General features: G+C 36.3%; 1 protein-coding gene across 2 annotated transcripts in view; it reads right to left on the bottom strand.

Moving 5' to 3' along the window:
• ATRNL1 (attractin like 1) overlaps nucleotides 1-18,208 on the bottom strand; it is a 525,096-nt gene that overhangs the window by 312,441 nt on the left and 194,447 nt on the right. For both annotated transcript variants that reach the window (XM_037400754.1, XM_037400753.1), the window contains exon 21: nucleotides 11,006-11,058. In XM_037400754.1, coding sequence (XP_037256651.1) covers nucleotides 11,006-11,058 — 53 coding nt within the window. The remainder of the gene's footprint in view (nucleotides 1-11,005; nucleotides 11,059-18,208) is intronic.

Genomic DNA, 18,208 nt, shown 5'->3' with positions numbered 1-18,208 from the left:
GTACATTGTTTTCCCTAGATTAATTTCATTTTTCTCTTTCCAACATCTACTGTTCATTCTTACAATGACCTCTCTTCAGCTTCTCTTTCATTAGTCATTCCTAATGCCATGGAAGGATCTAACAGTTTAAAATCTCTCTAGACATACTTTCACAAAAATGTATTTCTACTCAACACGAGTAGAATTCTAAAATTCTTATTTCATTGACACACACAAAAAAAAAAAAAAGTGAGATTTTTGCCCTTTGAAGATTTTTCTTCCTACATTGTGCATTCCTTGTCAATTTTCCAAAATTATTCTGATGGCTGTGGCTTTTCCTTAAGGGTGTACCCCAGTAAAGCATGTTTATTTACCCATAACATAAAAAGACAAATCAAATACATATATACTACTTCTCTACCAGTGTATCTTCATACTCCTTGACAGATAAATTTTTCAACTTTCCCTTAATGTCTTGTTTGTTATTGTATCTATTTTGCTAATGTATACTGCCGCTTTTTGACCTCACCGAGTTTGCTCTTCCATTTCACGTCAGCACTACACTTTATGTCAAGTGACTAGCAAATTACACTTTACTGTCAATGGGTTATATTTCTGGAACATTTTAAAATAATATTCACAATTCAAGCTAGGAAAATATGACAATAAATTAATATCAAGGACTCATAGGCTACTTTACAATATGCTGAAATTGAGCTGGGTTAGCCAGTCAGAAAGTTGAACTTAACAATGTCCATATTTAACCTAATATAAGATTTCTTAAAGTTTATATAATCCAAGGTTTTGTCATCATCTTAGATAGAAATTACTCTCAATTTATTTAAATGATCCTCCAGAGCCTTCACTCAAACCCTCTGCAATGGCTTTGCAACACTAATTCTAAAGCTGGAGACATTACTGACTGCCCTTTTGACTGTTACAGATATGTGTGCTGAGATTAGGTGGTTCAGGACCCAAGACACCGAAATAGTGTACCTTGGAATAACGAGACAGTTGTATCAGGTGTTCAGCCTGTAATAATGGCAGAGGCTAAACTAGCCTTAAGTGCTTCATATTTGTCAGTGGAGAAAAGTAACCCAGCTGACACCGCATAATGTGCTAGTTTGTCCAAGAACTCCCAGTCAAAGGAACGAACACAAGGTCTCCCACAAACCATAAGCCATGTACTTATTGAAGTCAGAGGGATTTTTTTCCTATTTCAATGGGTTCAAGATTTCATTACAGATCTTTCCTTGAAGTTCTACTGATCAAGACTTCTCTCTTTTCCCTGGGTAGTCAGCACGAGAATCAATGCAACTGTAAAACCATCACAAAGGTTTTCCGTCCACTGTCAGAAGGTAAAGGGATGCTGATGGATCCTTTCCTATTCTATTTGACTCTTCCAACTAACTCCAGACTTGGGGACCTCTAAGGCCTCCCAGGTGTCTGAGGAGTGACAGCTGCTGTGTTTGTGGACATGTTAGGGAAACAAACACATACACAGCATGTTGTATATACAGCACAAGGATTCAAAAAGTGTTAATCCCTGTGAACCCCAGCTCAATATACAGACAAAATAAAATATTGCACATATATATATATATATATATATATATATATATTTGCATTGCTTGCTTTCTCATTTAAAAGACTGCTTGGGCTAGAGTCCCCTAAAAAGCAAAGTATTTCTCCAATCCATCAAGTCTGTCTCTTGCCTCATCAAGTTTTTCCAAATTCCTATTTCTATAAATAATCATAATTTAAACTGTTTAAAATTTTCTACTAATAGGTATTTTACTATAATACTACATATTTCTTTATAAAATAAATAATACAAAAAATATTTGGGACCTGTGGAACAGTCTGTCAGGCGATGAAGGGCCCTATTTCAGACTTTTATTTGCATATGTTATGATGTATGTTTACCTATTATTTTCTTTTCCTTAGCAGTTAGAAAGCTCGTTTGTCCAGGGCAGTGGACATCTTTTGACTTAGGATAGTATACCTAAATGAACAGTCACTAAAACGACTTAGTCTACTTTGTAAAAAGTTATTAAATAGTATCTGCAAAGGGATGCCAGCCAGTAAAATCACTGATACATCAGCAAAATCTATCAGAGAAAGCAAATAATCCTCATTTCAAAAATGAAGTGTTCTTTTTAAACAAAGAAAATCCATAATATATATTTAAAAAAAAAAAAAGAAGTAACTACATACTTGGAAAGATTCTCCAATTCACAGTAAAGTCTGAAAATGATTGGCAGCACAACTGTTTCTTTAGCCTGCCCAAAAAAGCTGCAAGCCAACCTAGCATTTGGCAAATGAGTATGCAGAGCCTGGGGTGAGATCATAATGCCTTATTAGGAGCTTCAGATTCTTGGTGTGGTAATTGTTTTAATTCTCTGGGAGGCGACAGTTGGTTTGTGTGGGTATTTTAGCTCAGGGCAAAGACTCTGTTTGTCTGTTGCTCTTTATACGTTCTGAGTTAGTAGGTTTGTTGAGCCTAATCTTTTCTCAGACCATGCTAGAATTGTCTAATTTAAACTGTAATCTGTTCCACTAGACTCTCTAAACACTAAGAAGATTTCTTTTTAAATAGAATTTATTTGTATAAGCCCATATATTCAAAAGGCAATATGAGTCATTATTGTTACTGTATTTATAAAAAAAAAAATTTTAGTCTGTATCAAAGTCAATCAGTGTTAGACTTAATCAGTGGAACTCATTATATTAAGTTAAGCATGACAGTTTTACAGTTATAATGTGTATTTAGTTTAAATTAATGCTGTCCAAAAAGGAAACATGAATTTTACAAATCAGTAGTGAAGCATCTAACTGCTGATATACAACTCACAATTCGGCTAAAACAAACACCTTTTCAATAGCTACAATTTATTGTTTATACCCTTTAACTTTCAACATAATTTTTAAATATCTGGAAAATCTCTGCTAACAGTTTTATTAAAAGTGCTACTTGCTGTTTATCTTCTAAAAGACTCTCCTTGGAATGTTCTTGAGTGTAATTTTTCTCTAAGTATAGCAAGTCTGCCACCTAGTGCTTTATGGCTTCCTCTAGTACACATTTTATTTGATAATTATTTTTTTATATTTCTAAATAAAAGATGCCATGCTTTTCAGTCCCTGGATGTGTATACATGCATATTTGCCTACACACACTCAGAGTGCTTAAAAATTGTGTTATCTTCTTGCTAACAGGTTATGTTACATGTTTCAACAGCCATTAAACCATATTTGTGTTTCTTGACTAACGTGCAACCATCTTATAACTGTGCTCTTCTGCTGCGAGATCTGAAAATCTCACAGTGATTATAAAATTTATGTAATTTTTTTATGAAGTAAAAAAAAAAAGATACCATGTCAGTACAGTATAAGGAATATTGAGGAAACCAAGGTGTCTTTGGTCCAGTGCAGCTCTATACACAGTCACTTATCTGGTGGGGAATGTGGTCACAGTGTGGTACCCCCAGCATCGAAGACATGCACACCTTGGAATGGACTCTGAGCTAAATGCTGCTGAGGTGACCTGCTTGGAATACAGGGGTGATAACTCTTCAGCAGTGGCACCCTACATGGAGACAAAAGCTGGGGAATGATAAGGAAAAGGAAACATAAACAGATTCCATTCACAAAAAAAAAAAAAAAAAAACAAAAAAAAAAAAAAAACATGCAGCTGAGCTGGAGCAGACCAAGAGATTTATGGTAGATCCCAGCGTGAACTCACAAACTGAGAGCAACCAGAGGTAAGTTTCATTCCAGATCCAGCATCCATCTGCCCTGAGAACAATTCCTTTTACAGAGGTTGCTTATGTCCACTCTTCTGTGAAGATGACAACCTGGGTTTCTGCCCCTTCATTTTGCCGGACTATTACAAGGCAGCTAAACCACAAGAGAAAATTTGGTGGAGTATTTAGAGAGATTTGCTGTAACAGTTTTATTTCCCCTTGTTATAGAATCATAGAATGGTTTGGGTTGGAAGGGACCTTAAAGGTCATCTAGTTACAACCCCTTGCCACGGGCAAGGACCCCTGCGCCACCAGACCAGGTTGCTCCAAGCCCCGTCCAACCTGGCCTTGAACACTGCCAGGGATGGGGCACCCACACCTGGTCTGGGAAGCCTGTTCCAGTACCTCACCACCCGCACAGTTTATGAAATTATAATCCTTGTAACATAGTAACTATTACTGAAAACCGGTTTGTATCAGAACTTTGACTATGAATAACCCCCCCGGGGTGGGGGAAGTATGTTCAAATAACAAGGAAACACTGGGTAGAATGGACTATCAGACCATGTCAATACGTCAGATTAAGCCCAAACTGTATTTCGACAACATTAAATAAGGATGTATTATCTGAGCCTTTTGCTCTGAGACGTTATTGAGCCAATTTTTCTAAAAAGTCATTAGAGCTAACATGTTGTCATAAATTATCTGCTTTTAATAACCTGTCCTCTATCAAACCATCTTTCCAATTACATCTATTAAAAAAAAAAAAGTCAGAAAAAAAAATATAAAATAACACCTATAAAGGAGTAACAGGCCTTTAGTCCAGAGCCTGGATAACAAAAAGTAATTAAGACTTCTTTTCTTAATTTTTATGAAGTGAGATGAATTTTAAATAAACGGGATATAAGAAACAAGTGTTGGCTTTTGTTTCAGGTACCACATATCATGCATAACAAAATAATTTAAAAGTTCTAGATTAAAATAAAAATTTATTGTAAGAAGCGGTAAGAATTACAGGTAAGTACTAGCACTTTCCTTTCCTTTGCCCTTTTTGTAGTCCTGCTGTACCAGCAGTAATGGGGCTAATGCAACTCCAGGACTGGACTAGAACACTTACGAGGCTCTACAGCCAGAACCAAAATTTCCTTCTTCCTTCGCACCTCCCTGCACAGATACCAAACGTTATCTTGAGAGTTTTTACTGGATATACACTTCATGCTTTCTCACCAGTTTTGGGCATGAAAGAATCATTCTTCATCTTCCCAAGTTGCTAACATACTGAGAGAATTGCTTATTGCTATCCTTTCTGCATGTATACCAAGGAAACAAGCAATTGTGTTATGAGCTGTAATTATTTTATGGCTCAGGGTTTAAAATGGCATGGTAAAGCCATAAACCATTTATTCAGGTCAATCCCCAAAAAGTTGTTGCAAAATATTTAATAGCTCACATACAATCACATATTTTTCCTGTGGTGTGTTTTAACTAGAAAAAAAAAAAGGCTAATAAAATTTATCCAATGATAATTTTTTAAAAAAATCTATGAATATTTTTTTCCTACTAGTCATTTATGTTGTGGGGGTTTTAGTGAAAAACATCTAAGCAATGTTTTCTTTGGATTTTTCCTCCCTGCAAGTCCAACAGATTAACTAGGAAAGCTGAGTGGTGCCAGTGCTCTGTAGTATACTTGACCCTTAAGGTTTCTGCAGATGGGTCTACCATCTTCCTTTGTCACATGCTTCAGCCCAGAAGAACATTTGAAATAGTGGCTGCTGAGTCACTGTGTGAAGCCATCCACAAATGACATTCCATAAAACAGTGAGGTAAGAGAAAGATTAGAAAGAGCTGTGAAAGGAAACACAATGAACCTCAGAAAACAGATAACATAAAATTTGTTCGTTCTTTTAGCCTCTTTTATGGATGTGTCTCCTCTTTTTTAAAAGCTGTAAATCCAACAAATATCTTCACCAGAGGCACATATTCTTGTGAATACGTGGAATAAATTATCAGTAAATAGGTTTTAATTCTATAAGAAGCTATAAATCATTCATCCCCTCCCTGTTTTAATTCTCTTGATAAATGACCCATCTCTTCTGACCTCCATTCACTCCTGGATCCTCTAATCCTTCTCAAAGGTCATGTTCTAATCTCTAAAAGTGGGCCTGCTCTACAGCACAGTAAACTCTGTTATGTTACCCTGGATATATAACGCACTCCTGAATGCAAAATGCAAGCTTTCCTTGATTTTTCTTTGAGTTCACAGATAGTCATGGACTGTCTGTCCAGACCAATGATAAGCACCAGATTAATCAAAATTGTTAATTTATTGAAATCTTATTGCATTGTGACTACGTTCTTGCTGTGCATTGCTGAAAAAATCTTCTGGAATGCCGAAAGCTTCATACTCTGAAGTGTGCTGCCCTGTAACCCACCAGTGTCTACTTTAAAAGAGCAACCAATCTGCAGCAACCAAGGGAGAAGCTAGTGGCTCTCTCGCTGCATTGTTGATGGTTAGTATCCAGAAATAATAAAATACTCTTATAAACATTTTTTTAAAGGGTAAAAGAAACTAAGGTATGTAAACCCATGTGGATTTTTTCAACTACATTTTCTTAGCTGACTACTCGATTGGTCTTAGCTAGGAATTTTCTTAGTGTAATAGGCAGCTCTTCAGTGCTCAGTACATCTGGAAATTTTAACAACTATGCAGAAAAACAATATGATTTATACTTACAGTACTGATTTGTTTAAAGTTTTTATGTATCTGTATGTAGTAGTATTAGAATCTATCAGTTGTACTTCTTGTTTAAAATGTAGCATTGGAACCATGGCACTCAAAGTAATGTACTTAAAACAGATGTTTTGGAAAGCTTTTGACCTTAGAAAGATGGATAACGAGAAGAGGTTTATGAAGGAAAGTATCATATCCTTTCAGAACAAGTGATTGTTAGCAAGCCTATAATACACCCTCTGTGTAGTACAAAAATCAGGAATTGTAAATTTAAACTCATTTTCTCTAGAACACTGGTTTAACTATTTCTCCATTTATGATGTAAAGCTGTGCGTCTGTATATAACCCTGGTCAATATCACAGAAATGGCATTTGTCCCAGTGATTCTTCCCAATCAGTCTAAAACCATCTGGTTTTGCTGCACGTTTCTTTGCACCCAGGAGCAGTGATTCCAACAGCAATGGATTTCTAATGCTGACGTGTGAAGAACTAATCCAGCAATCTGGATGCACACTTTGCTATCTAGGTGTCACTGCTATACATCATGCTGGCTGGGATACCGAAGAACAAGAACAAATACAAATGCATTGTGATGAAATGTTATATTTATGGTTTGTGTACATGCATAAGTCAGCTGCACAATCATCTCTGGCTTCCATTCAGAATTCATTTGTATGGATAGAATCAGCTTCTTATCACTCACAGAAAGGTTGGCTTCTACAGAAAGGGATAGAGATACAAAGCCTCCCTACCAGAAACACAGAGACCCAGTCCAGAAGCAGACTTGTACCCAGCCTGCAAGAATATTTATACGGAAAGACAAAACAGTGGCTTTTAATTTCATGAAGCTTTCTTTTGTATACATATTCTTTATATTATGTATAAGAAATCTTCCATAAGATTTCCTCTGATATTCCTAAACAATTGAACACTTTTGGCTCAAGAAATTCTTCCTCTTACAAAGTTCCTGGACTGCAAATTGTTGGATGTAAAGAGAGAGATATCACTGTATGTTTGTCCCCTTGCGATACTGGTCTCCTGGCATTCATATTCATCCACTACTGACAACAGGGTACTAGAACACAGAGAGAATCATACAGCTCCTTGTGCATCCTTACACATTCAACATTTTTCTGCTTCTTGTATGTGAGTTTTGTTCTTATTCTCTCACTCTCGGAGATGTTTGTTCTCTCTGTTGTGCTTTTTCAATACAGTGAAGCCATGAAGAATGAAATTAAAATAATTTTAATAGAAGCAATGGACAACCATTTTCACACAGTCTGCATAATACACTGTTGCATGCCCTGTCTATTATGCATTTCCTACTCTATATTTATTAAGTTTTGGTATTTTAAAGTAGGAAAACTAGTCATGTCCAGTGCTGCCATGTTTGGAGATGCCATATTAGAACTGAATCTGACGTTTAACAAACTGCCTCTGTTATCGCTAGGATTTGATGGATTTGCTGCTATCTGTGTTTATCCTTTTGGCATAGTATCTGCATTTAGAATAAATCCCTGCAAAGTTTCAGCATATTACTTCTTATATAAATCTCATTCTTCCTGACCGTGCTAGACCTATCTGTAGTTATCCTGTGTTTTCATTTGTGCTCAGATCACTTCAATCACAACAAGTTCCATGTACAGTATTAATATTCTGCTTACTTTCCTACATCATGATGAAAGGAAACAGATAAGGAAGAAACAAAAACAATCTGTGCTATCCCACTGGCTAACTATGAATTCTAGCGTTTACTTGCTGTCTTAGCCTATTGATGTTCATACTAGTGCCTACATCACCACCAGTCCGTTTGCCCTTCCTAGGCTTGAGGATGGCAATGACAGGCAAGAGGGAGGAGAGGACTAGGCAAGACTAGGTAAGCTGGGCAGAGAGCTGACAGAGGTGAAAACAGCTGAACTTTCATAGGGCTGTGGGCATTCACAATATCACAAGCTGCAGAAAGTTCTTCTAAGGCAACAAGCATTCTCAGCCCATATTCTGCTGTTAAAGAGAAACTGAGGTCATCCACTATCATACAAAATCCACACAGGATTGAATTCTAAGGTTTTGGCTTAGAAGAGCATCCCAATTTAGGGCAATACTTAAACAAGTGAAAAAAAAAAGATAAAATTTGAACACTTAAACCTAGTCATTTTGAAGATGACTAAGCTCAAGCATGTGACTAAAAGTTTTTCTGAAGAAGATCCCAACCATACAGCAAACTACTAGTTGTATTCCTGTTTTCCTACCATTCACTGGCTTTGGATTCTAAGTAGTAGAAACAAATATGCCTAGATTTTTTTTTCTCATAAACTTATGCTCCTCATAAGTATTCAAAATTTGTTTTTCTTCAGTATTTTCCTCCCTCCTGAGCAATAACTACTCCTGTGCTGCAAAAAATAAGAATATTCTTCACTTCAGGGAGAAGTAAAGCAGCAATATAAGCGTCTAAAGAGAAAGTTTCTTACAGAGTAGTGAAATAATTGCTGGAAAATACCATCCAAATGCCTACCTTGTACAAAAGCAAAACATGTTCTTATAACAAATTATAGTCCATGCTGAGGCCATATTTTAGAATACTGATCTATATAAGAAATTAGACTATCTTTTTATGACAAATGTATCTTAATACATTATTTAGCAGGTAATGGATGGTGTTGATAAGCAATTGTCATTGAAATCTTAGGTCAGTCAGTTACCCACAAATAAACAAATTATTTCCCATCATGATGCATCAGCCACTAGATGTAAGAAATACAGAAGTCTATTATTTTCAATTAGCACAGACTCCTTATTACCTTCAGAAAACTCTGAAAACCATTTCTAGATGATATTGTAAGTGACTGAAATTATTAAAAGTAGATTTATCATTCCAGAACAAGATCCTTAAAATATTTTGAAATCTGACAGAAGACAAATTGTAGTGAGTTAAAGGTGAAAGGGCATCTTGAATATAGTACAATTTGTGGCCAACATGATTTATAGACCCAACCTGCAACATGATAGCAAAAAAATAATGTTTTTCATGGCGACGACTAAGGTCTACGGATCTAACTACTGTCATCTCTTTTCTGTCTCTTAAATTGAATAATATTTAAGGACAAAAGAAATGTTAATAAACAAAATATCCATATCCATATAGCCTATATAGCACTCTCTTCATAGTATGAACTTCTCATATACTCATTATCTATAAATCTACAAAAATTATACAATTCATAGATTAAAAAAAATTCTTCTAAATACTGAAATTTGTTTTGAAATAAAGAACATTTCTTATGCAACAAACAACAAATGGAATGGAATTTATTCATCAACAACATCTATATAACACAGTTTTAAGGAGTATTTTCAACTTGTTCTATTTTATGTAAACTGTCAATGTCAACAGTATCTTCAAAATACAATATTTTAAAACCATCTTCCAGATTGAAGTATTACATTTGAATTTAAGTTGTCTGAGAGAAAAAAAAAATATCAGAAAAACCCACACAAATTTCTTTAATACCTGGCAAGAGGAATAGATGTTTTAGGCCTAGGGATATGTCAGCATCTGTAATATAGTATGTGTTTATTTTGTTGTGTAAAAAATATCTTGCAGATGCAAACCATTCAAGGTAGAAAATAAACATCAGTAAAGCAGAGAAATATTCATTTATTAGGTAAATGATGCCTTAAAGATACTCTAAAACAAAGCTTTTGTGTACGTTCTAAAATGAAATGCTAAAAAAAAGTCCAAAGATCAGAATGGATGCTATAAATATATTCAGAGATATGTCTTTATGTAAATTTAAGTTTGAGGTAGGGATGATGTTAGAAACAATAGACAAATGGATCCAATTGTCTGACATTGAGCAGTTATGTGCAAAAGTCACAAAAGGTAAAACAGTGTTCTCCAACATCCCATACATTTTAATGATGATTAAAATTACTACTTAACATTGATATTGTAACAGCAAAATTGGCATAGCTCACTGAGGGATTTCTGCACATGGGTAATAAGCATTCTCATCCCTTCAGGTCTTTCAGTATGACTATCAAAAATTTAATGCTTTAAAGGAAATTTGCCAGAGGCACCTTTTGTACAACAATAAGAACATGGAGACAACACACAGTATCATTTTATGATACTCTGGAGAGCAGCTGTGTATCATGTCCCTGGGAGGCAGACTGGCTAAACCATTCAGAATGTTCCCAGAAAATCACACTGTTTAGCCCATTTGCATTTCCCCACCACAGATTCTTTTAAACAATGGCACAATTACTTATTCCTTTCATTCACATACGTTCAGATACAGAGAACAACCCAATGGCTTGGTCAGTTCCTCTAACCTAGGCGTAAAGAATCAACTTTTAGTAGACTTCAATTTGCATTCTTGCGGACAAAGTAACAGAGAAGCCCAGCAGGGCATTTTATTCTTCACTCAAAATGTCAGCGTGCCCAACTTCATAAAATCTTAAGAAAAATATATTGGTTTTCCAAGGAAATGAAATTATCACATAATACGTAAACAGCATTTAAGTACTGAACATTAAAAATATAAGTACTCACAGTAGCATGTTCCCCTAAGTGGATTTCCAAGATACCTATTTTCAGAGTCACAGCTGCAGGGCAAAAAAAAAAGACAAAACCAAATATTCCCATTAAACACAATATAGTTTTAATAAAAATGCAGCTAGAATATTTATTCAAAATAGCATGAGTTTCATTACTAGTAGCAGAGATAGATGAAAATTATAAGTATTTGATATAGTTCTTAATTAGGGCATGCTACTTTCTGTAGGTACCTCTTTCCTTATAAAAGGAACCTAAAGTGACTAGGCTCTCGAATAAGGCACTTCAGTCATGTGCTTAATGTCAGTGCCTGTTGTAGGACTTACAGCAGGTAGTATGCCCCCACTGAAGAGCAAAAGAGAGCCAGGCAGGGAAGCCAAGCACCAGGACCGTAATTGCCCACGCCACTTCAGTGACAGCTTACTGCCTCAGCTGGGTTTGACCTGGCCCTTTCCCAGTCAACAGCTGAGCATCCATCGGGGGATCACTGACTGCAGAAAGTGTTCTCAAACATGTCTTCCTCTAACATACAAAGTCCTGAAACATTGCAAGACCAGGTTTTACACCTTCAAAACACCTTCCACTCTTCACACTGTCCCTTCAGCAAGGGAACGTATGCTCTCCATCTCCAGCCTCACAAACACCACTCTGGTAGGCTGCAATACAACCTTTGTATTATTTCCAACTCTTTAAATGAAAAAAAACCCCCACCAACAGAACAACAACAAAAAAAGAAAACCCCAAAATATCCCTAAGCATAAAGTAACAGTTATATTTTCACAGCGCCACAGAGGACCTAGAGGTGATCCAAAGCTATGCCGTCTGCTCTGGAGAGCCTAGTCCTAAGTGACGTAGTTACAGCTGGACCACGGCAGCCGGCTCTGAGGCCAGCGATTGCAGCCATGCGTGCAGCACTATAAGCACAGCAGCATCTCAGCTACATCGCTCCTCTGAACTTCAGAGGCAATTGCTCCTCCTTACTGACCACCCAGGGCACTAGGTGAAATTTAGCCTGAATACAAAACACTGATGCTGCTGACAAGATATGTAAATGGTAAAAGCTGGAGAAATATCTTTCTTATTGAGACGATATACAGTTATTTGCAGAGACATGAAATATCCTACAGAATCTCACAGTGATCATATTGAGTTATATAACATTGCTCTAAAAAGGCCAAGTACTGTAACAGAAAATTATAATCCTGCTTTTGGTGTTCTTGGCTATTCCACAGAAGTCTCCAACAAGATTATAATTTTCTATTAAATACACAGAATGATTCATAAACCAAAGAAAAATATTATCACTGCCTATTAAATTCCATAAAAATATTTTCCCAGAGGAAATCTGACTCATTTAATATCTTGGACTACATTTTCACTACTTTGTTCTAAGAAACTTTAATCACAAGGAGATCTTTTGTGTGTGTGTGTTATTTTATTTGTGAGTAATATTAACTCTAACTTAGATGTCATATCATTTAATAAGTTGCATACTGTAGACTAATATTTGCATTTCTGCTGGTCCCTTCCATTGTTTCCAACCGGTGGCTCTTAACATGCTTATTTTTATTAAAAAACAGGTCTACAAGAAGCTTAGCTTGCTCCTGACACAAAACATGAGGTTTTTTTCTTTTAAACTTGAAAATCTTTATGAAAAAATAAAGCTGTTTCCATTCAGCTTCCCTTCTCCATTCAGCTACCCTTCTAATCAGATGAAACCATCTCCTGCAGATCAATAATAAGCAGAACCCAGGGATTTCCAACATCACATATACCTTTCTGGTATTTATAGTACAGAAAAAACACATGAATACATAAAAGTATCTACAAAATCCATCTAAAACATCACAGGTTTCACTACTTAAAAGAATACACAAAAGAATGGTTAATATCAAAATTACTAGGTACAGAATATTTTGCAATATGAAAGTATTCATAAGTATTCATTCAAATCCAAATAATTATTAATTCCCTGACAATTATAGAAGTGACCTTCACGAATCTTGAAGAGAAAATGGCAATGCAATTTTACAGCCAGCCATTTCAATTGTTTCAGCATAATGCATGATGAAATGATAAAATATGCATAATAATAAAAGAACAGTGAATTACACCACAGCAAAGTATTTTGATATATTATCATATATATTATACTTTCTGTATTGGGAGCCTCACAGAAGTCATTGTGCTCAAGGAGCTAGTGATCCTGGGCACGTCTGGTCTAACTGGTCCTTGTTCTCAGGCTCGAGAAGCCTGCCTGTGAGCATTAGTAGCTGCTGGAAGGGAGGGTGCTGGAAAGCTCCATGCCAGCCTGTGCTGAGCACCAGCGGGTGTTATCAAAGAGAACCTTCCAGCTTGTCAGGAGAAGATGCATGGGTTTGTTTTGCAGCAGATAAAAGGCACCACAGTATGGAAAGGAGGAAGCACCCCTCCACGGACAGAATCTGCTCAGCACACGGGGAAAATCCACGCTGGGTCCCCCACAGTGCTGCACGCATACAGGGCTCCCAGCAACTGAAGGGGCATAAGATTAACCTGCTGTCTTCCTCTTTTTATTCCATCTTAAAACAGTTAGTTTACTATGCCATTTGGTGCCAGGCCTTATCGAGATACAAAAAGGACCCTGCACTGCCTCTCTTACACTTTCTCCTCTATCCCCCAGTGCAGAATCATTTCATGTTGTACATTAGGAATAGCACGAGGTGGAGTTCTTACTAGTTAGGTAAGCCTGCTTTAATTCAAATGAAAGATGCTATTTAAACAGTTTTCAGTGGAGTGAAGAAAGGAAACTAATAGGATTAGGAATACATCTAAAATTATTCACGTGAGTATGTATGCTAGGTTTTGAATAAATTTAGTTTTGTCTTTTAATCCTATCTCATTTCATTAAGCATATGTATTGCTCTGCATTAGTCACTAATTACAATTCCAATTACAAAATTTCATATTCACTGAATTGTTTCCTTATGAGCTTTACTCATTGTAGTAACTTTTGAACCTTTTCCAAAAGCCAGCACACATTTGACCATATGTGAAGCATAATATATGCCTTGTATCTGTGAAACTGGAGCTATACACGTTATTTTATGTGCCATAGGGCTATGATGATTTGCTTTAAGTGGTAATAATGAATGAGCAGTTCCACTCTGGCATTACTCCAAAGACACAGTTCCCATTTACAAGGACAAATGGAGGAAGGCTCTACCAGGTTACGTACAAGTTCTACGGTTTGTTCCAATACAGAAGTATTCAATTCATCAAGCTCACTGACCTTCTGATGGCCTGCTATTAGCAGTTATTCTCCATCCTCTCCCTCAATTATCCTTTCAAAACTGAACCATTTTCTTTCTCTTTTTCTCCCCAGATTTCCTGGGAGTTCAAAATAAAAGCTATGGACAAATGCATTAAAAAGTAACATTCTCATATTTATGACCAAGTTAATGAAAATTTCTGGATTTCTCTTTATAGACCATATATGTCTTCAAGAGTACATGTTTACATTAAGATTCACAGATCTGGGGTTCTTTTAATGAAGGAAAGGCTTTTTTGTAAAACAGAGTTTGCAAATAACCCTCTGTTGAAGCTTAGCAAAGTGTATGATCTTGTGCACTATATCTGCATCTTCCAAACTTAAGAAAGCTAAGGAATTGGCAGTAGAGGAATATAGACAGGTCAAATTTTGTCACGCTTACTGGTATCTCCATTAAGGAAGGGTATTCCAGCTTCTCACCTAAAGAAAATTGTCAGAACACCAACCTAGATAGACAGATATTCAGCTTTCTAGACTAGCGATTTGATCATGTGGAAACCTTCTAACAAACAGTTCATCTAACCTTTGATCATGAAGGCAGGATTTTTTACAGTTCTGCTGCCACCTCTAATCAGTAAATCTTTCCTTTCAATTAAGAGTGAAGCAAAAAAAGAGGAACAGGGGAAGAGTAACCTAAGTAGGCCTCGTCTTTCCTCCAGTTGAGTTTCTTCTAGCCCAGGTGCAGGCTTATCAACTATACTGAGTAGATATCCACGACTCTTATATTTTGTCCTTGCAAATTAATACAGACCACTTCCACAGAGTCTGGGGAAGAGCTGTCATCTTTCTGACCTACGGCTGGTCACAAGCAGGCCTGGGATTTTGCCTAGGTTCTCAGCATTACATTTACAAGAGGTTCCTGATAAATACAGACTAATGGACTTAGCAGACTTCCTGGGCTCTGATTCGTGGCTTGCCCCAGCTTTTAGATGAATAACAATATCTTCTAGGACACTGCTCAACTTCAGCTCAGCTCTGTTCTAGCCTTTCATTCTGTCCCCTACATACAAGTGGTCTTGTTCCTGCTGTCCTCCATCACTGATTCCTGCTTCTGATCAACTTGCAGCATTTCCTGATCTGGCACAACCAGGCTCCTGCTTCCATTCCACTTTCCTGGAACCACAGCGGTATGATGGCATGAGGTTTTTTTGAATAGTGGAATACTATTTAACATAACCATGGGACCCATAATATTACTTGGGACACCTCGTAACATTTGTAAACCTAAACTTAAGACTTCTTTAGTCACATGGTTAGGCATGGGCACCATAAGCCAACAATGAAGCATTACTACATACTACTATATATTACTACATCCTCAGCATTAAAAATGTGCCCATGGTGTTGTGACTGCAGATTTGCAGATACTTAAGAGATAGCTGATGAATCTTTTGTAATAAGTAGTAACTAATTAGTAACAACCCTGAGCTCAGCACAGATCCACACACAGGTATTTACCCTGCTTGTTGGTTATCCCTTCTTGAAAGTCATGCAAGACTTCTTATTCTTAAACTCCCTATCCAGCAATGAGGAAATTAGCTGACATATAAGCTTAACTACAGCCAATAACTGTACTTGTCTGTAACTCATAACGTTTTGGAAGTGATGCCATAGAAACTGCAGATTTTCAGCTCATGAGTGGTGATTTGTGGATGAAAGCACCAGCCTCCCCTGTTCTTGGGTTATAAACTGATCCAGAACAGTGAGTGACTTGTACTTGGAATCCCAATTCACGTTTGTATCTGGAAGCAAGAGAACAAAAATCCCTAGGTCTTGACTTAGGTCTGCTTGGTTTCAATACCGTTTACACAGAACTGCCAAAGAACTGCCGCATCTTCTAATGATCAACAAGAATTAAAGAGATACGGTCAATAGCAATGAAAGGGAGCGACCTCATGACCAGCCGGGTTATGCCACACCAGCCTGCCTCACCTATTTGGAGTTCAAGCCTGTTTAGAAGATTGAGAGGCAGCATCATTCTCCCACAGAAGTACTAAGATTCAGGTGCAATAATTCAGCTCAGATAAAATATTTAACAAAAAACAGGTATTGTCAGCCAAGTTAGAGTGCTTTGTGACTTTCAGAGAATAGGTTTGTTTAATTGCTAACTATTACTGTATGTTTGCCCTGTTCCTATAATTTTTATTTTGCTGCAGTGAAATACAGAACCTAATAATCTATAAATGCAAATATATCTCTTTTATAGTTAAGGGTCTGCTTCTTGCCTGTTCTCCAAATTTTTTTTAAGCTACAATAAAGCAGCTTTGGTTTTAATGTAGAAATTGGACACTTTCACTTCTCTCAGTGCCAAGATCCTTCCAGTCACGAGCAACCTTTCTGCTTTAGAGATGAAGAATTATCAGCCTACCACTCAAGATAATGATAACCTAAAAGGGTAAAAGGTACTAGGATTTATATTTCCAGTTAGGACTTTTTAATAATGTGTGGAAATGAATTATTTGTTTCTTCTTGTAAGTGCATGTAATGATGTCTTGAGACAATGTTTTTTCTGCAGATAAATTTGTCTCTTCTTCACATAATTCATTAAAAAGGCCTGGCCTAGGCCAGCAATACTTTTTTCTTTTCTCTCTTTTTTTTTTTTTTTTTATTCTAGGCTGATCTCAAGAAAAAAAAAAAATCTAGCTTCATAAGCAAATTTTCCATTTCCAGATTTCCCTCATGCTATTCAAATCCTTCTTCCCTGCAAGATCAAAAATAATTAATATTGTAGGGGGTTTATATACCCTGTGAAGTAATGATATTTCAAATCACTAAATAAATTGTTCTACAGGAGAAAATAAACTTTCAAACAGGTGACAAACTTATCACATAATTACATAATTAAGAGAAATTTGTTGAGAGATAAAATAAGATTTTCTAATAAACTCTAGGTTACATTTTCATCTCCATCTGTACAAGATTGAGTAACCTATAGCCATCATTTGGAACTATCTGGACACAAAAAATCTTTGTTAATCATCATGAATCACAGACCAAGTGGATTTCACATGCCAATGACTTGGTGCTGCTTACTCTCAACCACAGAAATCTCACGTCCATGGCTTTACCTGTTACCTCTGGCAAGCTCCTTTCTCTGTGAATGGCCATGGTTTTGGCAGTGACGCACATAGACTTTTATACATGTAAGAGTGAACTTGGAAAAGCAGAATTGCCTCCTATCAGAAACTGTTCTTTTATAGTGCACATTTCTAATATTCATGTTTCTTCTCTTACATTTTGACCTGTTTCAGACATTTTCTGAGTCCCTAAAAAGCAAATGTTAGAAATATCCAAGACAACCCAAGATAAGATGCTACTGAACTGAACCACAACTCCAAGATCCATTAGCATAGTTCTCTCAACTTTTTCCTTTTAACTAGAACAATTAGATAGAAGCAGTGGTAATCATACACAGTTTATGCATATTTATGCATATTACTGCTTAGACTGAAATGCAGCTCCTCCTAAATTCTCACTGCAAAAATCAGTGAATAGTTGACAAAATTTACACAGCTTTCATTCTTTTAAAAGATAAATATTGATGAAATGTGTTAAATGTTAACTTAAAATCAACAACAGACTATTCATGAACCTGCATCCCTAAGCATAAGCAGCTTGTAAACAGCTTCTTATGGAAGCATTTTTAGTATAAAGTTCTCAGCAGAACACTGATTTTATTTTCACTGAGGTTTCATGGAAAAAATATTCATATAATCATGAAAACAAGTATAGGTCTTCAGTTAAAATGGCTAAATTTCTTAATATTTCAACATCTCGCTGTTCAAATAGCACTGTTCACTGCATTTAAAAATTCATGTTCAGGAGTGTGAACTCTTCTGCCAGTAATTTCAAAATTGAAGATGTATACTAAAAACAAACACAATGAACAT

The sequence above is a fragment of the Falco rusticolus genome, chromosome 9 (genome assembly GCF_015220075.1).
Source record: "Falco rusticolus isolate bFalRus1 chromosome 9, bFalRus1.pri, whole genome shotgun sequence".
NCBI classification, from domain to species: Eukaryota; Metazoa; Chordata; class Aves; order Falconiformes; family Falconidae; genus Falco; species Falco rusticolus.
The sequence above is the reverse complement of the archived record's forward strand: the minus strand, read 5'-3'. Positions and strand labels throughout refer to the sequence as shown.